At 34.5% G+C, this 23,148-nt stretch overlaps 2 protein-coding genes across 5 annotated transcripts in view; both read left to right on the forward strand.

Moving 5' to 3' along the window:
• The window catches only part of LOC128243670 (sodium- and chloride-dependent glycine transporter 1-like), a 46,065-nt gene extending 43,118 nt beyond the window's left edge, over positions 1-2,947 (forward strand). For 2 of the 3 annotated variants that reach the window (XM_052961563.1, XM_052961573.1), the window contains 5 exons: positions 188-319; positions 1,171-1,270; positions 1,559-1,659; positions 2,054-2,221; positions 2,453-2,947. In XM_052961563.1, the coding sequence (XP_052817523.1) occupies positions 188-319; positions 1,171-1,270; positions 1,559-1,659; positions 2,054-2,221; positions 2,453-2,608 (657 nt within the window). In that variant the 3' untranslated portion in view covers positions 2,609-2,947. Of the gene's footprint in view, positions 1-187; positions 320-1,170; positions 1,271-1,558; positions 1,660-2,053; positions 2,222-2,452 lie in introns of those variants that run through there. The other variant, XM_052961581.1, reaches the window with a different exon arrangement.
• Positions 2,948-5,476: 2,529 nt separating this feature from the next.
• On the forward strand, positions 5,477-21,708 carry LOC128222905 (xylosyltransferase oxt-like). 2 transcript variants are annotated; one of them, XM_052932083.1, is made up of 13 exons: positions 5,477-5,685; positions 9,471-9,693; positions 10,183-10,314; positions 10,854-11,021; positions 11,264-11,436; positions 11,759-11,961; positions 12,375-12,455; positions 12,990-13,206; positions 14,070-14,246; positions 15,090-15,192; positions 15,622-15,826; positions 16,929-17,061; positions 19,134-21,708. In XM_052932083.1, exons 1-13 carry the CDS (start codon positions 5,479-5,481, stop codon positions 19,812-19,814), a joined length of 2,703 nt encoding a protein of 900 aa, XP_052788043.1. In that variant the 5' UTR covers positions 5,477-5,478; the 3' UTR covers positions 19,815-21,708. The 2 variants fall into 2 exon arrangements, with proteins under 2 accessions (XP_052788043.1, XP_052788050.1); XM_052932090.1 differs by having other exon boundaries at positions 5,477-5,631.
• Positions 21,709-23,148: the final 1,440 nt, after the last annotated feature.

Below are 23,148 nucleotides of genomic sequence, written 5' to 3' on the forward strand. Positions count from 1 at the left end.
AACAAACACCAAATAAGTCAGAAAATATAGCGCGCTCTAACATATACGTAAAGATCCATCCTCGGCACACCAGAGTGATAGGTTATGTATGATGGTGTGCCGAGGGTGGTAAAGACCATACAGAATAGTATTTATTAAATTCGGGTTATCCCGCATGGATTACCTTACATGTAACATCTACTTTCAGTTTGGTATGTTCGAGACAGTTACTGGTACGATCCTGGACATCTTTCCCCACCAACTGATGAATCGTAAAGTTCCCGTGCTGATCGGGACAGCCTTGGTCCTGTTTCTTCTGAGCATACCGCTAGCAATGAGTGTAAATTTCAATTGCAAAGAGGCATTGCTACTTAAATACTGAAACTAATTGGCATTACTTGTACATCTTACTTTATTTTGTATGTTATAATTGTTCGATTTAATACGGGAAAACGTATACAGTGGGTCCAACGTGAGTGTTGGTATAGTGGTTTACCATTCTTCTCACCAAGGCGTCTGGAGGGCAGGTTGGCATTGAGTGTTCCGATTTCCCCCGAGTGTTCTGACTTTCCTTGCATTACAAGCCAGCTTTCTCGCGTTAAATCGAACAACAGCGATATTAAACAAAACATTCAAATATAAATTTATTTTTTAAAATTGTTTTACCGCCGTTTTAAACGTCTTAAAGTTTAAATTATAAACAACATAATACAGTTCCGTCAAGATAAAATTGCAGCAGATAATATTATGTCATTGATATGTTGAAGGAATAGTAAGCCCGTAAGGAAGCTTTAAAGCTGCACTCTCTCAGATTTACAGGTTTGACAAAAAAAATGTATTGGAACGATCCAAATTTTGCGCAAATATCTGCAGTGATGTTAGACTGCTGAAAAAAGATCACATCGCAGATTTTCATATTTCCATTCAAAGAATAATGTTTTATGACTAAAAGGCAAAGCGTTACTAACGTTTTAAGAAAAATGCATAAAACATCAATTTTTGAACTAATATATGAAAATCTGCGACATGATTTTTGTCAGCGTAAATTGCCTCATTCCAAGACAAAAAAATAAAAAAAAAAGTTGTTAAAACGTTCAATCTGCGAGAGTGCAGCTTTAAAAGCTGTAAACCTTGTTGAAATAAAATAAAATATTAATACTTCATTTGACAAAATTAAATTACTTGTTTTAGGGAGGGATTTACCTTTTCCAACTAGGCGACTGGTACATATCGGCGTTCGCACTTCTGTTCGGGTCGGCTTTGGAAGGAATGATCATCTGCTGGATATATGGTTAGTCCTTATTCTTTGTAATATCCTGCAGTCTAAACGGTGAATCAAACTATTTTCATGAAAGTAAAACAGTGGGAACGTCTCTGAAAGTATAAAAATAGAACAAAGTGTTAAAACATATTGAGTTTAAACTGATGCTAAGCATATTTTATATAAGCATAAGTTTGTGCAAATAATGAATTCTTTTTTAAATCCAGTTTCCAATATTTTCCGAAGCTGTTTAATATGTTTGTGAAAGTATGCGTTCGGGCACCAACAAATTAGTGATATGAAGTCACTTTTCTTCAGGAGCGGATCGATTTTCCAAGGACATTGAGCTAATGACTGGGCGAAAGTCTTCGAAAATTCTCCGGATATTCTGGTGTATTATTATGACAGGGTTTCTAACTGTAGGTCAATTGGCAATTAAACTAATTTAGCACGTGTTTTTCTATTCTTACAAACGCTATTTGCGACGTCTTCAAGCCCTGAGGTTCGCCAACAGAGTTTTCGGGCCTGCTAGACCTTAGAAGATATGTCATATGCCTTATTATAGAATTGGCACTACGTGTCATGAAAAGTGAATAATATTTTAAACATAATGTTAACACTTTATTAATCGTAGTCCCTTTCTTAACCGTCCCCCTTTATTAATCCACCCTCTCCATAACACACAAAAAGAGAAGCGTTGGAATCACACTAAAAATGAAAAGGGATTGCGCCTTTTGTTAATTGACTTTTATCCACAGTCGTATGTTTAAACAGGCATTTAAGTCATATCCATATACACGTTGTTTTTTTCAGTTGGCCTTTATTGTGACGCTTTTCACCTACAGTGAACCGTACTACGGAAATTATAAGTTCAAGCCGTATGCCATCATAATCGGGCTGTGTATGTCCATCGTGCCGTTCATTCCGGTGATTGGGGTTGCGATGATAGAGGTATATCAAGCCGATGGACCGATACCTAAGGTGATTATATTTTTTTTTAAATATGTAAGAGCCACCATTCGTAATTAACAAAGGATAGATGCTGTAAAAGAAATACTCTCTAGTAGATTATCCTTGGTAAATCATGGTAAATCTATCTAACTATCCATCCATCCATCCACTCCAACCATCCATCCATCCATCCATCCATCTATATATCTATCACAGTGGATGTGCAAGTGGTTATAAACTCATTGCTGTCGACTGTTTCAGAGGCTCTCAAAGTTGTTGAAGCCGTCTCCCAAGTGGGGCCCTATAGACGAGAATGCGAGGGAGATGTACACAGCCAAACCGTACAGATACGAGGACACTCTCTTCAAACGTATCAAGATGAACATTCTAGGAGATAAAGGAACGCCTTGGATATAATAGCAATATAATGTTCTACAGACGAAAACAAGAACAAGTGTTAAAAGGGCTTTGAAAATATATCAGTGTGTGTTCGCTTATTAATCAACCCATCAGCAGCAGCATTGTCCTCGTGACGACTTTTAACTGCCATAACTGCTTTTGAAAAGTTAAAATTGCGTGCATTTCAACTTAAAAATTGTTTTAATTAAGGTGAAATTCACATTATGAATAAATGGCTTTTTTTTGCAGATTCTAGAGACTATACTTTATATCTTATCTCTTTGCATGCTGAGTATTCCTGGTCAGTCTGTTGGTGTCCATTGCTTAACGTAGTTCATAATAAATAGTTAGAGTACACTTGTGTTTCTTATTTGTTATATCACATTAGTGAACATTGAACACACGCACACACTACAACAAGGAAAGCAAAACAGCTTTGATGCATTTAAAGCGTAACTATTGTCTAAAGAGTAAACGCTCTAGTACTGTATAATATGTGCATGCTTTCTGGAAATATGATTACCACTAAATAACTAAAAACAGTTTGTGTGTGTGTGTGTGTGTGTGTGTGCGTGTGTGTGTGTGTGTGTGTGTGTGTCAGATTGAATTGTCTTTGTTATGAAATGTTGAGGCAAATAGTCTGTTTAAAGGTTGGATTTATGAAATATATACGTGAGAAAGCGTGGTTTGCGTTATTGCGGGCCGCTGCCCGCTATATTTAATACGTGGTGAGTAAAAGGTTTATGGAGACTTAAGAACTTGGTTGAAAATATGCGTCTCTTTTTCCTAAAATATTCAAGTACTTTTGAGCTGAAAAACAGTATTTTTTCCGTTGAATACATGAGTTGTCGTTCTTACCATAATGATAGTCTCGTCATTAAATAAACGTTGTTACTTTTGACATTAATAATGTCCTGGAAGAAGTGTTTAATATAAACTGTAGTTGTGCATAGACTAATATTTTACAAAAATAGGTCTCTTTGAATTCCTTCATAGCCTTGACTGGAATCAGCCATCACCAACTTCAAAATATTTATATGGTAGATCTGTTTGTGGGCCCGCTGTGATACTTTGTATTACAGTTTTTCTTGTTAATATATGTAAATGAATGGTATTGTTTTAATTTTAGTCGAGAGAGCCTCTCCGTGATCCGTTCGTATTGTGTTCCGTAAATGATCCCCGATAATAGTAACAGGGGCGGATCCAGGAATTTACGTAAAGGTGGCGAATCTAAGGAGCGCGACCGTTTGACATGCGCCCCTCACACACAACCAAACTGTTAGCAAGGGAAATTGACGTACTCCACCAAGAGAATTCTAACAATTCAAGTCCGAAATGGTGCATTTTGGGGATTTTTAATACTTTTTTCTCCGATATTGACATTAAAAGAAAACTTGAACGAATTTTACGGAGGTGCCCCCCCCCCCCCTCCCCCCGCTGAATCCGCTAGTTTTTAATTTTCTATGGTGGCATATCACAGCGTCGTAAGATAACCTGATAACTTTCTCGAACTGTTTCGTGTTAACCACTTAATTTTCGCGATATTTATCTAGTTAATATTCGAAGAACTTTTCGGTAAGATAAATAAACTGGCTATCGCATCACTTAACTAGATAAACAGTTACTTAGAGAAGCCGGAAATGTATTTAAATATTTATATAAGTGAAAACACGAACCGTATCTAGTTAACCAGTTATTATGTTTCTTACTTAGTGGAATTCGCAAGTCATAATTAGATAACCTGTAAGTGTTTTACTGAATGAAAAGGTAACAGGTGGGAGTTTGTGGCACTAAATACAACCCTGTGTATAATCTTGTGTTATTTATCTTACCGGAAAAGTATTACGAATATTAACTAAATGGCTAAATCGTTATCGCGAAAATTAAGTGGTGATCACGAAACAATTCGCGAACATTTTTAAATTATCTTACGGCACTAACATGACACCATATATTTCTACAAATTATGTTTAGTTAAATGGAATTCTTTTTTTAAAGGTTAAATAAAGTATATCGCTTTTAAAGGAGTTTATCATCTATTTCTCTTTTACATCAGTAAGAAGCGAGACATAGCATAAGCTTCAAGGTTCTGTCTACACTGTTTTGTTTGGTGCAAAAATCACATGGTTTCTTTTCATGCATAAAAAATTGCATAAATGAGTAAATTGTATGTTATATCGAAATAGTTATTGTTTAAAATTAAAACAGAAAGAAACTGTGAATGGACGGATCACCGAAACGTGCGAAGTACCTGATTAATACATATCTGATTAATACAATGCTCTATACTGCAGATAAACTTGTAACGATAATTAGAGATGGAAAATTCGACTGAAAAACACCTTTCAAATTTGTACTAGGGAGCCTTACATGTCAGAAAATAGGCCGTAAACATTCGTTTAGATTGAAAAACAACACAGTGTACCTTAAAACCTATACCGGTATTATAATGTAAAATCCTTACCTAAACACTTGCAAGTCAAGCTGCAAGAATGTTAGTATAGATTGTGAAAGAAACATAACTTATAAAAACAACGTTAAAATATGATGTACAGATCATGTTAAAAGTAAAAGAAGTTTGATAACTCCCTATGCATAGGCCTGTTCAATCTATTCGATAGCTTCGGGGTAGGGCAGGCCACTAAATTGGGACACTGTAGGAGGTTGATCCAATGCAACGAAGCTCTTGGGAAATTAGAGAATTATTAATAGTCAGTGGTGGCACATACTAATCTTTTTACGGATTTTGACCAGGAAACGGGCTCGAGTGTTTTTCTATTTGCTTTATTCAGGGGTGGGGTTATAATATAAAAACCGTTTTTCTTCAATACGTTTTGTCTTAATTCTGCTATTTTGATAACCCACTGAAATGTCAAACACCAACCAACATGGCGGCCCCCAGGGCCGCGATATCTTCCAAAAAGATTTGTTGTAGATATCGAGTGTTCTTTTACTTTTGTTTCATCGCACTTGGTCTACAATTTTTTATTGGGTTCAACTTCTATAGATTCCAAAGTCACATCGTTGACAAAACAAACACTGTAAGAGTAAATCCTGAAGAATATAAACATTCTAATGTAGCCCCTGTTTTGGCAGTAAGTCTTACTTAGTTGTTTGTATTTAACTTTTGAATATGGTAATAATGTTTTTAATAAGAATAATATACCCATGCGACATCAAATTGTGAAATCTAGCCAACTTGTAAATGCTGCCACAAAAGGAGGTGCTGCAAATATAAAATAAAAGCTTTCTCTGCAATGTACAAAATTAGTACATGCAGCCCATTTTTATTGCAATTTTGTGGCTGATATTCAGTAAAGAGACATATTTTTCTCCAGGTTTTGTTTAAAATTTACCCATTGCTGAAAATATATTTAACCTATATTTTTCCTATATAAATAATATTTTGGACAGGAAATCAGATAAATTCTGTATCAGTGCCACAATACAAACCGCCCTTTGAACTAGATAATCTAAGTTAATCCATTAGGCTCTTATTTATAATTGAATAAAGAGTTTCTAGCTATCAAGCTGTATAGATCAGCTCCGTTATATAATTGAGTTCTGCACATGAGACAAGCCTTCAGCATATAAAGACATCACGACAGTTCAGAAAAAGTTGGTCATTAGAAGCAATTATCACCAATATGTTGTGATCTGATATAAAATTTGCTGGTCTGACAATTTTTTGTTTGAAAACTTGCTTTTTCAAAGCCTTTGTTGCTAATTCTACATTGACAAGGAATGAAAAGGTATAAAAATATTAACCAGTTATTTTTGTCATGTTTTGCTCCTATATAAAATTTTAAGACACCATTTTTTGACACTTATTAGTTAGTACTGCAAATAAAATTTTGATTGGTCCATTTGTTGGCTACATGAATTTTTCAGATCGTAGCAGTACTGATTTCGAAATCGAATAACATGTTCCAAAGGACAGACAATGCGAATGTCCGTCGGACATGTCCGGTATATTTTCATTTTGACCGATGAAACTTTTGTTTTGGTCGGTCACAATGTCCGGTGAAAAATTACAGTCAGCACCGTTTAATTTTTGGAAAATTTACTTTCAGTTTCTAAATAAATGTTCTTGAGTTATTTCTAACTATTATATCATGATTATTCAGCGTGTTAATCCGTGTGTCACTATTTGGAAACCCCGTTTCAACATGTTTCCGTAAAAGCCGATAAAACGCGTAAGGTTCTGATTTCAGCTAGTAATCTTATACTTTTATTTTATGGAAATGTTCGGAAATTACAAAATTCCGTATGTATTTATTTTCGGCGAAGTGGTTCCTGGCAATCGTGTTAATTTAAATATGATGATTAATATACCGAGCTGACTTTCTTTCCGCTCTGTTTAACATTGCCAATAACAAGAACTCTACTTTCGTTTTTGCATAAATGTTGTGCCTGAGTTTGACTTCTTGTACAATTCGTTACATTTTATAACCGTACTGTATCTTTAATTTAAAGATGAATTAAAAGAGTAAGATCTAGCTGTTCCATGGGTAGACGAACCAGATATGAGTTTTTTTTGGGAGGCAAGGGAAGAAAAAAAATATGACATAAGATTCGGATATTGATTTTTTTACATGATGTTTAGCTTTTTTTGTAATTTATTATAGTACTGTAGGACAAATCTAACCAAAAAGATCTAAACCTGTTATAATGGGGAATTACCAAACTTATTTAAAAAAGAGGCTTAAAATCAAGGTTTAGGCTGATGTAACTGAATACTGTTTGTAACATTGTGACAGGTAAAAATTTGGTGCGACAGGTAAACTTTCAGTGTTTACCTGTCGCAATGTCCTGTGAAGAAGAAAAAGTTTTCGCGTTGTCTGAAAGGATATGATTTTTGTTTGAAACAAATTATCCTTTAGAATATTCCAATATTTGCATAAAAAGTTAATCATTTTAGCAATTCAATACATCCAAAATATTTGCACAGTATTATCAATTATTTGGTAATGTCAGTGATTTTTTGGGAATTATTTTAACCGCCTGTGCCTTGCAAATTGGGAAAAAAGTTGACTTTGGGGAAAATACAAAATCAGGCTTAAATAGCAAATTTAATGGAAAATATACATGTTTTAACTTTTTTTATGCATACATTATACAGTGAACGAGTAAATCATGTCAATATTTTGTTTATAATTCAAGAAATTCTTTGCTTTTCTATTCATCAACGTAATCTGCATTTATCAAATTGGGAAAAATTTGGGAAAAATTAACAGTTTTTCGCAAGGGGAAACAGCCTTTAGAAGGCAGTAAATTGCACCAAAAATCACTGAATATATATCAAAGGGACAGATCCCATAACAAATTTAGTTAGACTGAGTCAAAATTTACTGGTTAGGACTGTCGGACCAACGCTTTTTCATGATGTCTGCAAATACTGCTGAAAAATTTTCGCATAATAGCTGATGTTAGGTCAGAAAAATAAAGAGATACCGTAGCAAAAGGGACCAAATGTTAAGATTTTATGTTCTCTTTCAGAAAGATCATTTTGATCATTTCAATATGAAGAAAAAGAAAACATTTACCTGTAAAATGTGAAATTAAACACAATATTTTGTCCGGTTTTACTAAAATCATTTTGCATCCAACATTGATAACATGGTGTCCTGTAATATTTCCTATTTTTGCAGTTTGCAACTCAAATTTCCTCTCCCAAAAGACCTCAAAATCTGAAATGAGGGCTGCCATGAGATGGCCAACAAACAAAGTCACATGAATGTGATGTTTTTGGCAATCAAGGCCATAAGTTCTATCGTATACACATGACAGTATTTCTGATTCTGTGATAGAAGTTAACAGACGTCAGGAAGTCAGAGACCCATTAAATATAGTTTGGACTACCTGATTTTGCATCAAGGCACCTGAATCTTAGATATAAACTATTTTGTTCTTATTAAAGCTTCATAAATACTACCAAATTATTGTTGTTGTTTTTTATTAAAACTGTCAGCCAATGTTTAATGATTTTGATGAAAGATTCCAATGATTGGATTGTGCTTAAATTTATATATCCTGACATTCATTATCAAACCTAATTAGGTTAATACAGGTATGCGACATGTCTTAAAACTGTTGTAAAGCAGTCCACATTGACAGGAATGAACATACTGTTAGGTTTAATGATATGTCACATGGCAGGATTAAACATGGAGCAGCAATAAAAGCATGTCAGAATGCCAGCTCAGCTTTTGACTGGATCTCAGCTTCGACACACCCCATTCGCCAGGGAGAAATACTGCACTCTACTACAGCTCCTCTTCCAAAGTTATCCATTCTTCAGATTTTTCTTGGAATTTATGAATTGATTTAACCAGGCTTAACGATTAATTGAGATCCTATTATATTAGGAAGGTTCATTCTGATAGATCAGTTGCTCCTGACATTTCATTTAGTAGGTATTTGCACATGTACCCTTTAATTGTTCAATTTCAGTTGTCATATGTGCTGTGCAAACCATAAGAATTTTCCGTGCCTTGCATTTGAAATTTGGAAAGTAATAGTTTAAATCATAATTTAAGTAATAAGTGCGAAAATTCAGTTACATATATATGTGATTTGAAGCCAGACACAAATCATTTAATGTATATTTATTTCTAATTTTAACAATGACTATTTTGTTATTGACACTATTATCAGGTACAGCAAAGAATGAAATTCCTACCCCAAACCCCTACCCCACCACCACCAAAAGACTGTAAAGTAAACAACCTGACTGTGGTCAAATTTGTATCACACCATCCCCTCCAAAACCAAAACTTTTACCATCTCAAAGCATTTACCTCAAGTAAAAGATTTATTTTCAAACTAAGTTTTATATGTCTTGACTTCACTGCAGCTAATAACTTTCTTTTTTCAACAGGTTTTGAATGGAATTAAGAAAGTGCAAGATCAACTGAATATCAAAGAGAGAAATCATAGTTCTTCCCAAAGTGTTTCTTGTTCAAATGTATCAAAAGAAGCCCAGTCGGCCATTAAAAGAGCTAAAACTGAAAATTGTAAGAAGGAAATTGTTAAAATCTCATGTTTGAATGATGCCAAGAAGTTATACCCACAGAAGCTATCCAACCTATGTCAATCTCAAGGTTTGTGAGTTAGACATTTACTGGGTAATAAACAAAAATAAGAAAGTATTGTGAAGGCCTTGATGTCTGTGTCAGCAGGCATATTAAGTTTTGCCTTAAATAAAAAGTGAGATTGAAATGAAACTTGGTACACATGTTGCCATAGACAATGCACACATGTACACATAACAGCATAACTCATGATGCCCACTATAATCATTAATGAGTTTTGCCCCTTAGTGGACCGGAAAAAACAGACATGTGCTTGCATTCATTCTGTTGCACTAATGTTGTTCAGGTTTTTTCAAAACTTTGCTATTGTCACAACAAAGTAATGAAAAAACATAAAATATATAAACATGATACTTGGCTTAAATGTTCACAATTGCAATATGCATATTATCATATTATGCATCACAAGTTCCACCACACATGCTTAATTTTCATGATATGACCCATCCGCTTGCTATTATGTAATTATATTTTCTGATAGGTACTTATTCATTGCAGGAAATCATACTGCTGGATCATACATCGGTTGCTATAAGGATAGCCAGACAGAGCGTGACTTGTCCAATGTGGGAACAAAGTTCAACTCTGACAATTCACCTCAAAAATGTTTAGAATACTGCACAACTGGAGGTATGAGTTACATCCTTGTGTTATTCTTTCCAAGAAGTGATTTTTTGTCGCCAGTGAAGCATGTCAGACACATGGATGACTGGCCAATGGCGTCAGTGTTGGCGGCATACTTTCATTTCTGATTAATTGGTAATTACACAACTAGAGGTAGAGTCTTTAAACATTGTGTGCACATTTGCCAAGCTTAGTCAATTAAACCAAATGATTTGGGGATCAAAAGGTCAAAAGTCATGGCCATCTTGGAAAATTATGAGCCCTTTCCTATTAATTAAAAAATTTGGTCTAAAGTCTTCAAACTTGTCATGCACATTGGTCAATAGGTAAACTGAACTGTTGATTTTTGCATCAAAGGGGAAACACATACGATTGCAGAATTCTAGCTTGAATACATGTAGCTGTTTTTTTCTCTTAGTGTTTTTGCCTAGCAAATACATCAAGTCAAGGCCACAATGCAAATGAATAATAGAAATAAAATAATGCTGCAGCATGGTTCCTTTCTTCAAACTTATTCAACCTCTAAAGTATTTTTCTCATTGCAGGGTACCAGTATGCTGGTCTTCAGTACAAGGTTGAATGTTGGTGTGGGAATACGTATAACAAATATGGTGACCTGCCTGAGACTTCGTGTCAGACATCGTGTCCAGGGAACCAAACAGAAACATGTGGGGGTTATAACGCCCAGCGGATATTTGCTACTGGACTGACAAGTATGTTGGTAGTTAATATATTGAGGATGTAAACCCAGTTATTCAACACATAAAAAGTAATATATTTACTGAATAAAATATAGTTATTTGAAAGTAATGCATGAAAGTTGGACATACCTTTTAAAAAACAGTTTTATGTTTATGTATATTGAAATTACAATGAAATGTTGTTGTCTTTTAAACAGTATCCTTAAATGCTGTAGAACATTCAGATTCTGTTTGTAAATCACAATTTTCTACAGAGAAGACCCCTGTGCCTGCAACCCTGGTTACAAATGAAGCTGCTGTATCGGACCAGACCCCTGTGCGTATCGCATTTGTTCTCACCGTTAATGGACGAGCGGTACGACAGGTGCTCCGACTCATCAACATTCTGTATCGCCCACAACATTACTACTTTATTCATGTGGACAATGTAAGCATTATTGCGCACTAATTATTGTCTATAAAGATATAGTTTCTTTGATCAGTCATTATGTAGTGTTATCATGTTTCATATTTAGAAGCGTGATTCTACAAAAACATGGATATACATAAAGGGATTATATATAAAGTAAAGTTCTAGTTTCATCAGGTTCAATTTATGAACTAAATACAACCTACATAAATCATTATGAATTGCAAAATATGTCACACAACAAATCATTACTTCATAATTAAGGCCTTATTTTAGTCTTATGGATAAAATGTCTCCTATTCAAATCAATAAAAGTATTAAAATGTTGACTCTTTTTCAGAGATCTGAGTACATGTTCCAAGAGTTATTGCCCCTTGAGAAGCTGTTACCAAATGTTCATCTGACAAGATCAAGGTTTGCCACAATCTGGGGTGGGGCCAGTCTGCTGCAAGCCCACCTGACATTTATACGGGAACTTCTGGATATGGGTGACTGGGCGTGGGATTATTATATCAACCTTAGCGAGTCAGACTATCCTATCAAGTAGGTTCTTTATGTGATAAAAGTTCAGGAATTAAATGCTTAACTAAGTTGTAAAGAAAATATAGTTTTCAATATTCCATGTAGTTGAATTTTTCATGGGCTACTTAGACTCCAAGTGTTACTTGATCTAAATATTTACATTTTTTAACATAATATTAGGAATCCATTGAGGAGTTTCAGACTAGGAAAGTTTTATTGCTATTATTTATTAATGCTCTTATGAAGGATGTTGTTTTATCAGTGAATGCAGATTTATAATACAGCCAAAAATATTATTTCAACATCTTAGATTGATTTTAATCCATTATGTATATTGTATACATGATCGATTAAAATCATTCTTGCATGTTGAAATTATATTTTAGCTGTATAAACTATATACCTACATGTAAACACCTACATATGCCTTACAGGAGGGTGGAGCAGTTGTCATGGTTTCTGACAAAGTACAAGGGAAACAATTTCCTGAAATCCCATGGAAGAGAAACACATCTGTGAGTTTTGTACCTAGAACTGTTCTTATGTGAATAGAAAGTTACTTAAATTGTACATGCAAAATTTACAGCATGTTGTTTCAAAACTTGAGGGCTCTTTATAATTAGGCGATTTTGAATGGTCCCTTAGGGATAACACATTATTACTTATAACACATCAGTTTTGCCATCATATATATTTTCTTACAGCTGTTACCTTGAATAATAATCAGCATGTCAATATACAACTCCCTTTCTTGAGTGATGTTGTTTTTGGAATAAAAGTCCAGGAGGTATTGTCCTAGCCTTGGAATCAGCGTTCAGGCAAGCAAAATAAAATTTGAAATGGGCTATAATTAAAAAAAAAATCAATGAAACTTGGTTTACATGTTGCCAAAAACAGTACACTGTTTGGACTTGAGTTATGCCTTTTTATTGACTGAAAAAGAACAACAGACGAGAGTTGATGTGCACTACTGTATGGCTTCTGTCATGATACCTTGGACATTAATGAGCCCTGACCAGATCGATTGTCAAATGAATGATTTGTTACAGGTTTATGAAGAAACAGGGTTACTTGTACCTGTTTCACGAGTGTGACAATCACCTGTGGCGGATAGGCCAGAGTCCAGTGCCTGCGGGAATTCGTGTCGATGGCGGCAGTGATTGGGTCGGTCTGCATCGAGAATTCTGCGAATATGCTGTATCTTCCAGTGACAGGCTTGTTATAGGACTGAAGGAGTTCTATAGATACTGCTTGCTGCCTGTAGAGGTATCTTTATTAAAAACATTTAGGGTCAATTGTTCAAAACTTTAATGTTAACAGAATTGTTAACTTCATTGCTGTTAACTTTTAAAACTTTACTACTCAGAAAGTTTCATGAAAGTTTATGATCTGCTATGCTAATTACCATTTTGAGACCACTGGTTAACAGTTTTGAGACAATTTTCCTGACGAAAACATATTTCACCTCGTTAAAGACTTCATTGTTAACTTTACAAGGTGAAATATTTTATTATTGCTTACCTTAAATATTGAAGTAAAACAAGCACAAATAAAACAGTTGTTCTGTCAGAGCAATTGGCAGTCAATATGAGGTTTATTTTAAGTTGACAAGACAAACATGTTGAAACTATATTATATAAAACATCAGATCTGTACATTATTTAAAGCAACTATAAACATATCCATTAAGGGATTGTAGTGACTAGCCATGTTTAACAAAAGAAAAAGGTGCTAAGGGAGATAGGGGCATATTTAGCAAATAAAAAATATTAAACTTGTAACAGGCAGTGAATAATTTGAACATTATGAGATTAGAAAATGTGAAGAGAATTGTGTTGAATATAAGTCATTGTAGGTTTCAGCTGTTAAATATGTAAAGTGAGTATGTATATATAATCATATTATAAGTTTTAATCAAATAAAAGAAGTTATTTAGTATTTGACAGTTTTAAGCATTTAATTCTATGATGGCAGACTGTCACTAACAAAATGATCGGAATTTAAAATTTTATAGCTCTTTGCTCTCTGTTGACCTACATTCTATAAGCAGTTGTTTTGATCATTAACACAAACTTTATAAGAGACTATAATTTTTGTATCCTTGTTAGTTAGTTCCTTTTGTGTTTCAGTCATTTTTCCATACACTCCTACTGAACAGCGAATACTGTGAACGTATAGTTGACAATAACCTCCATCTGACCAACTGGAAACGCAAACAAGGATGCAAGTGCCAACACAAGAACCAGGTCGACTGGTGTGGATGTTCCCCTAACGTATTCAAGTCTGATGATCTACAAAGATTAATGGTATAATGCAACCTTTGACCATTTTTGTAGCACAATATTTTTTTTAGGTTTACCATAGTATAGAACTTAATAATCAATGTTTGTATTATACTTTAATTGAAATTCTCTAACTTGTTACTTTTAATTATGATCATTAAACAATATCAATATTTTTTCTCAACTTTATATTAATGGGGCCAGAGCCCAGCAAATTGTAAAAAAAGTAGAATGATATGCTAAAATGTGAAACAGCCAGATAATCACTTTTAGCTCTTGTTTAGAATTCTGGCTATTTCAAATTTAAGTGTATCGTTCTACTTTCTTCACAAATTTCCAACAGGCAGAATTTCAAATAAGTGGTAGAAGTGGGGCAAATAGCAATGCTTACAGTGAATTTAATGCTAAAATACATCTGTATAAAGTATGATGGCTTGCCTGAACAAATAAGTTGAAAAAATGATGAAAATGTAATGTTTTTCAGATTTGTGAATTTGCTCATACCTTTGTGAAAAAAAAAACATTTTTGGAAACCCAATTTCAACCCCATTTTAGGTACAAAAAAAACACTGATAATATGTTTAGAAATACATCAGACTTTTATCAGTTAAACACAATTCCTAACATTTTCTGTCAAATTCATAATGTTCTAGTTCTTAACAGCCCGACAAAATGTTCCCTTTTCATCCTTAGTATCTCTTTTGCAGTACCCTGCCTTTATAAAACCTGGCTAAAATCCCATGATTTGTTTATTAAGTGTAAAAAGTTTACACATATATTTTGAATGTTATATAATGAAGATTTAGTGTATATAATCATTAATAATCACTGTCCCGTACAATTATAAATATCCTCTTTCATTTACAGAGCTACAAATTAAAGCCAGTGTTTTTTGCGAGGAAGTTTGAACCCGTTATAAATATGGACATCATCAACAGCCTTGATGCCCTGCTAGGAATGGACATTTCTGGTTTGTAGCTACAGCTATGTTTAATCTTGTCTGTTTTTCGAAGAAATAAGTAATAAGTCCACGTGCTATAGCCTTGGTGTCTGTGGTTGCATTTGCATTATCTTACATTTATCATTACTGTTCTATACATTAACATGAACCACATTCCTAGTGATAACTCTGGCTATGGTAATTGATGAGTTATGCCCTTTGTTTTGTACAGGCTTTATTAAAGCAGGCTGACTTTTACTGACTGGAACCAGTGGGAATCCTTCTGGTGTTTAAATCATATTTACATTTGAAAATTTGCTGATACATCATTTTTTCAAAAAATGTAACTCGTAACGTATAGTTTACATATTATCAGAATCAACCTTAAGCATTACTAGGATAACCACTATTTCCTTATTGTTAGACCTATGTAAATAGATGTATGTTAATGTGTTTTAGAATTACCGGCACTTATCCATTATTGGCACAATGATTATCACTACCTGGACCCGCCAAATGCCCGAACAGACACATGGATGTCATTTATGTCCTCGTTAGTCCGGCGTGCAAGAGGAATCTTAGCACATGCACGATCCACATGCACTTCATCACATGTCGTCATCCTGGAATCTCACATTCTCAATGTTGCAGACAGCTTTTACAGGTTTGAGATTTAAAAGTTGTTTTCTAGAAATGTTAGTGATGCAAGTACATGTATATATCTCACCTCCTACATAAATGACGCTATCTGATTGGCCTAGAGCGGTCACGTGCACGACGTGTATAATCCATACCCCCCCTGTAATTTCCAGTATGTTTCATACCACCCCTGTAACTTTCATACTCTGCAGAAGACGTAATAAAATGGCGGCTGATTTTTTTTTAACTTCTCTCATGGCTTATCTTTTCACTGTAGGGGAGCTAACTCATGTACGTTATTGAATATCCATTTTATTCAAACAATCTGTTGAGTTTAACCGACTGTTTACATGAGTCATTGGTTACAAAATGGTGACTAAAAAACGGTTTACAAGTACAACAAGTGACAAATCTGTCGAAAAAAGGTTAAACTAAATTCAGAAGAGACGCTTTGATGCAACAAGAAATCTGCAAATGTGCTGAGGAGCTACCTACAAGAAATTGTTAAAAATTAAGTGTTATGAACAGTAAATTGTTAAACTGTTGTTGTTTTTCTTATTAATACATTTATTGACTGTGATACAGCTTTCTTGTACAGTTTTAATTTAATGTAACCTTACTGAGAAAACATATATGCTGTTAAACAATTTTATTACTATATTTACATTGTTATTGTATTTCTTCCAAATAAACTTGATTACATAAACTTTTTGTATTTCTTAAAATATAATTTTGAGACAATATTTAAGCGTCACTGAATATTTTCATAACAAATACATTTTATCTTAATATAATCTTATTATTAAAAGTACTCGGTGAGATATATTCGTTACACTGTTAGTAGCTCGGGGGGTATGTGATATACACCCCCAGTGGTTTCATACCATGCGAGAGCATACCAGCATTTCCACCATTCATGCCAACATACCAGGTACTGTAATTTTAAAGAACTGGCATTTTCCCTCTATAGAATTAAGTAAATATATTTTCCATATCATAGGGTTTTAGCCAGGGGTTTTAAAGGACAGGTTGTGTAAATGAAGCAATGTTAGGTTCCAAATGCCACATATGTAGTCAGTCTGTGTTTAAAATTGTGTTATAAGTGTTAACAAGATTTCACATTTCAGATACCTGATAAAGTTCAACACCAGCCTGCCTGGGCTTGCTGAGCCTGTTTCCGTTGAGTCCCAGTTCAGTTATCGGCAACATTACCTAGTGTTGGACCCACTTGGGCCCATAGGCCGGCTTATTACTCTTGAGGTAAGATGTGACTTAAGAGGCAATTTTCCAGCATACCTGTTTCATTATAAAGTCCTTTTCCTAATTGAGGTATCTGTCTGGGCCGTGTTTCAATAAGACATCTAAATCTCACCTCACATTACTTATGAGAGCTCAGGTACACCTGAAAGTTACAAGCAGAATCATGGGATAAATGTCCTTATGATTTTGTACATGTTGTTACAAAGTGCTCAAGGTGAGCTGTTAGGATCAGTCTTTATCCAGCGTTGGTTCATCCGTCTGTCATCAATTGCTTGAAAGACATCTTCTCTGAGACCATCTGACCAAATTCAATGAAATTTCAGAGGAATCTTCCTATGGTGGCCTTATACAAAAAATACAAAAAGGCATTTCCTTTGACCTACAGCTATGTCAAAACCGATGAGTTCCTGATTTGCAAAAACAAAATTCTTTTAAAACTATTGTGTCAATTTTATTGAAACTTCTCCGTAATCTTTCTTGGGTGACCATCTACAAAAATACAACAAGGCGTCTTTCTTTATTACATTTTAAAAATCTAAATATCTGTTTTCTCTAGCAATATATATAAGATACACCAAAAACATCAATACCGGCTTAAACTTCATTATTTCTTTACAACAGAGTGAAAAATCCATTCCTTTTTCTTCACAAATCATGGCCATCATGGCCCTCTTGTTACATGTTGGCGAATGTTTTAATCAGAATTTACCCAATGACTTGCTATCAAATACCAACAAAGATCACCGGTAATTATGAATTCACAGTCTGCAATGTCACTTGAAGGTATGAAATGAGTTAAGATTTGTATTCATTTAGATATTAATTTTTAAATGTACAGTTTAATCTTTTTCTGAAGGATATTTACATTGCATTGTGCTGATATTTTTATGCCCCCGAAGGTGGGCATATTAAAATCGCACCGCCTGTCCGTCCGTGCGTCTGGCTCAATCACTCATGTCCAGGCTGTAACTTTCTCTTGCATGGACAGATTTTAAAATAACTTGCCACATACCAAGACGACATGTCGCGTGCAAGACCCGTGTCCCTACCTCTAAGGTCAAGGTCACACATAGTGTTTATTCACAATGGAATGCTGCATATAAGGACACAGAGAATAGGTTGTCGTGTCCGGGCTGTAACTTTCTCTATGGACAGATTTTAAAATAACTTGCCACATGTGTTTGTCATACCAAGATGACGTGTCGCGTGCAAGACCCGTTTCCCTATTTTATGTTCAGTGGCAATTTAAAATAACTTGCCATATGTATTTGACACATAAAGGCAAGATCAACTTTTCATGTACTGACCTTGTTCATAGGTCAATGTCACATTTGGGGGCATTCGTAACATACTGTGACAGCTCTTGTTTTTAATTTTGATTTATATGGCTGACAGTAAGACAAATCGTAATTATTTGACTCAAAATGAACGTGTCGAGTGTATGAAATTATTAGAAAACGGTCCTAGTGCAAGAAATGTTGCCAAGGAATTTAACTGTGGACGGACACAAGTATTGAAACTTTTGCTCTGCCTCACTCACAGAGTGACATGCTTGAGGTGATAATGTCCGCGCAGGATTTGTTCATGCACTTAAGATAGAAGACTGAAGTCGAGCGAACGAAAACGACAGAGTTTTTTTTGTTTATGCTGTATAAACATTCATCTACTGCATCCTATTTATAATTTTGCAATAAAGTTATTTTATCTATATTTGTATTCAAACTACTTTCATTATAATGGTACTGATGATACTGATGGTGATATGAGGTGGTTCTTAAGATATATAATTGACTTCTGTTTAAACAAAGCAGCAGGGGAAATTTCAAACCTGGATTAAGTGGCCACTTTGACCTTTTCCCCAAGGTGGCCACTTAGTACAGGTTTGAGTGTATGAACAATTAAGAATTGATTTAAGTTGGGAATGGAGATGTGTTATGATTACCGGCCCTGGTTTCTATATGGAGGGACCATTACAGTTCCCTTGGTGAGTATTGGATCCAAACACTCTTGTGGTGTGTAGAAGTATTGTTTATTTCTCACATACATTTTAATATATCTCTTTTAATTTTCAGGTTGGTTCCGATTTTGATCCCAAAGAACAGATATTCAGAAACTATCCGAAGTTCCTTGGTCCAGAGAGTGATGTCCGGTTACGGCATGTATGGCGTTACGGCTCTGACTTCATCATTGGGGTCGCGTGGGTCGACCCAACTGGAGAGGTAGCGTCATACCAAGATGTCACTGTGGGGAAAGAATCCCTTATCGATGCTCAAAATCCAAAGCTAAAATCTCCACTTAGACCTGGAGTTTGGAAAGTGAAAATTCTGTATAGGTTAAAAGTTTGTGCTGAAGTGCAATTTCTCATTTTACCATTTTCAATATATAAAGGCAAACCACTGACTCGAGAGTTGGTGTCCCAATTACATAATGGGCCACCTGAAGGCAAATATGGTTTAAATAATTATAGTGATATAAGCGAAACATTAGGTCTTAATAGCTCCAAAGCAATTCAAAGATTATCTGTGATAAATGGTCAGCGAGTAGGAAATGACTTGGAGGCTTGGATTGACCAGTTGACCATGGAGTTCTGGTCAGTACAGGATGCGTGTGCAACGGTCAGTGTAGACAACATATGTGCACCGATGGAAAAGTGTAAAGACATGGCTTGGAGTTCGTTCTCCCCGGACCCAAAGTCAGATATTTCTCCTAAACATTTTAGTTACTGGAAAAATACTGTAGACACTAAGATCTGAACATTTTACATTTATGTTAAAGAGTCCTAGTAGAGTAGCTTGGAGTTCTTTTATTTTTCTCATTCAGTTTTGGGTTATTTTCATTTAGAACTTTAACATAGTACTAAAAATCTTAGCATTAATTAAATATTAGGCCATAGAAAGTCATTTTTAGATGCTGATGATTATTTGAAAGCAATAAGATGTTTTTTATACAAAGATCATGCAGTGCATTTGATATTCAGTGCGGTTTTCTGGATTTTTTATCCCTTTTCATGAATGCTGAATTATTGTCAAATTCAAAAGTTAAGGTGAGCAATTCGGAGAGTTGGTGGGGGTATGAGATTCTGAATTTCTCTGGCTTTATCAACAAATTCAGTATCCCTATTGTGCCAAATTGCAGTTGAAACCAAATGTTAACTACGCACAACACAATTTTATTGTAAGAATGAAGAATGTAATGTTAATGAATATCTACACAAATTAATTCAGTCTACACTGATTCCTTTTTTTTCCACACCTTGAATAGTGTAGTTTAATTTTGTTAATTTATTTATTAACTTTGTGCCAAAAAAATGTTAGTGTTTGTGTTGAATATGTATTCCAATATATGTTTGTATTTTGTATAGCGCATATTTAGTGAAAACATGATTAGATGTGTAAGTTGTATAGGCAAATTTCAGTTGACATGTAAATTGATATAAACTTGACCTGTTAGTGCATACCTTCAACTAACAGGTATATAGTTACTAATTCAACCTGTAAGGGCAAAACTTCCGCTAACAGACATATAGTTTCAACTTAACATATTAGGGCAAAACTTCTGCTAACAGGTGTATAGTTTCAACTGAACCAGTTACTGCAAAACTTCGCTAACAGATTTATTGTTTCAACTCAACCTGTTGGTTCAAAACTTTCGCTAGCAGATATATTGTTTCAACTCAACCTGTTAGTTCAAAACTTGCGCTATTCTAACAGGTATATTGTTTAAATTATGACCTACTTGACCTGTAAGTATTTTAGTGGAGCACCACATTAAACAAATCTAGTGTTTTATGATTTAAGTAGGGGAAACCATGAGTAACCAAGTCATCTACATTTCTCTGTAAGAAACAAAGACCGTGCAATTAAAATCTAGCATTACTGATGTTAAATATTCCGTGGAATTAAAAAAAACAGTACTGTCGATGTTCATTATTCAGTATTTTGTTTTGCTGTGTGTACATTTAGCCATGATGTCCTTTTGACATAATTTTTGAGAATAAAAATTATTTGTAAAAAAGAAAATATCTGGAAAAAAAACTTGTGTTATACTTATATGTATTTTCATCATAACCGGCATTCTGTGATGCAACATCATGTGATCGCTTTCAGTTTAATTATTCAAAATGTATACCACCTGCTTATATGAATGTATTTATTTCACTGAGACGTCTCAGTTGTTTTCAATGAGTGCACAAACCAAATATTGGAAATTGGTCACTAATTGAAATGTGTTATATAAAACTTACTGCATCAGAATTGAACTATTTAACATTGTTTTTCAAAAATAAACCATATAACCTCTTGGAATTACAAATTTGCAAAAAGTGATCATAAATACAATTGCTGACAAGAGCGTCGGACCCTTCATCCTGATATTGTCAGCATTGCTTCCAGAAATGTTACTTACCAGTTATTGACTTATGGAATTGAACAAAAATAGGAAAATGTTTATCCATAGGCTTCCAAATTGGCTTTGTTGCTGTATTTGTTGCTGTATTTGCTACATGCATGTATACACAGGTGCTTTTTTAAAGTTATTTTTTGTAACATTTATTAGCAGCATAATGGTAGTATCAATAAAGTGTCATTTTTGAGTTCTATACTAATGTACTTTGGTATTTTATTTGATTAAAAAATGAACCTCTGTAAATATTGTATTTTTGGCTTTTCTGTGTTTTTTGTTGGTATACAAATTGCATGGAAAACTTGTTCTACCGAATGTTTGACCTACTTACTTCAGTGTTTGAAAAAAGCACAAGCTGGCACTAATCAAATGTTTGCTGGGCTTGCTTAACATCTCAATTTAAACAGCTTGTTGTTGGAAACAATGAATGTTCTCCGATGAGGTGTAAAACCTTGTTACTTAATATGACAGGTTGTGTAAAAAAGGGCAAGGGGGCGGGGACAAATGAGGGCAGGACAGGCCGCCCTTCGATTCTGCTTTAGCTTAAACACTAGTTAGTAAAGCTTCTCACGAGGTTTCATTGAATTCAAGCCAGTATTTGCCAAGAAATAACCTGGGCACTAAAAGGACCTATATATTAATCTAATCTATACATTGTGGCTTTGTATTGAGAGAAATAGCTCGGACACAAGAAGTGGGACAGACTTGTCCTGTTTCACATCATTTAGAAATGCAACCTGTGTCAAAAAACACTTAAAACTTAAAAAGTGCTGATAATTAGCCCATCTCTTTTTATAAATAAATCTTCTCTGAAAGTTTATCAAGCAATAATGCACATAAAAATGGCCATAAACCTGTGAAAAAATTAGCAAACCAAAATATGCGGATGGTATGTGCATCTCCTCTTGTAAGTTAAGCTTCCCATAAAGTTGCATGGAATTCATGCTGGCATTAGCAGATGAATCCCCCGTACACAAATATTGTGAAGGACTGTTCCTTTGTCATAATAGAACAATTTGAAATTGGAAGGACCATAAATTACACTGAAGCTTCCCATGAAGTTTGATGGAATACAAGCCAGTGGGTAATGAGTTATACCCGGACACTCATATGGAGACAACTGACAATACAGGGTTGTTTTGTAATTAATATGAACATGTGATTTCATTGGAAAAGATTTGTCGTCTCTACCTTATGCATATTCATTAAAACAAGATCTTGTCAGTAAATTTTCGCACTCTATTTATCATGTAACGGAAGAAAGTAATGTGGTTGCCAACAACGAAAAAGCTGGGCTTGTTGCTTTTCATCACCACAAGAAATGTTAAGAGTCCGGCATCATTGATTCAAAAGCTTACTGGTAATTTTAATGATGTCCACTTGACCTACTAACATTTGCAAACTATTTCTAAAAATACTTTTAAGACATCCCTAGTATGCTACTTGAACTAACAAAGCAAAGGTGATTTTGAACATTAATAGTTTGTCTGTTTTTCAGTCTAGGTATTGTTATAGCCTTGGAGTAGGTAGCATTGGCATAGAGAAAAAACTTGAAACTTCGCCACAGCTCCAAAATTCAAGATATTCAAAATAAACTTGGTACAAATGTTGCCAGAGACAATACGCACATGCATAGTAAGGCCTATAACTCTGGGTAAAGGAATTGTCATATCTTGCCCCATTGGC

The sequence above is a fragment of the Mya arenaria genome, chromosome 2, assembly GCF_026914265.1.
Source record: "Mya arenaria isolate MELC-2E11 chromosome 2, ASM2691426v1".
Lineage (NCBI taxonomy): Eukaryota > Metazoa > Mollusca > Bivalvia > Myida > Myidae > Mya > Mya arenaria.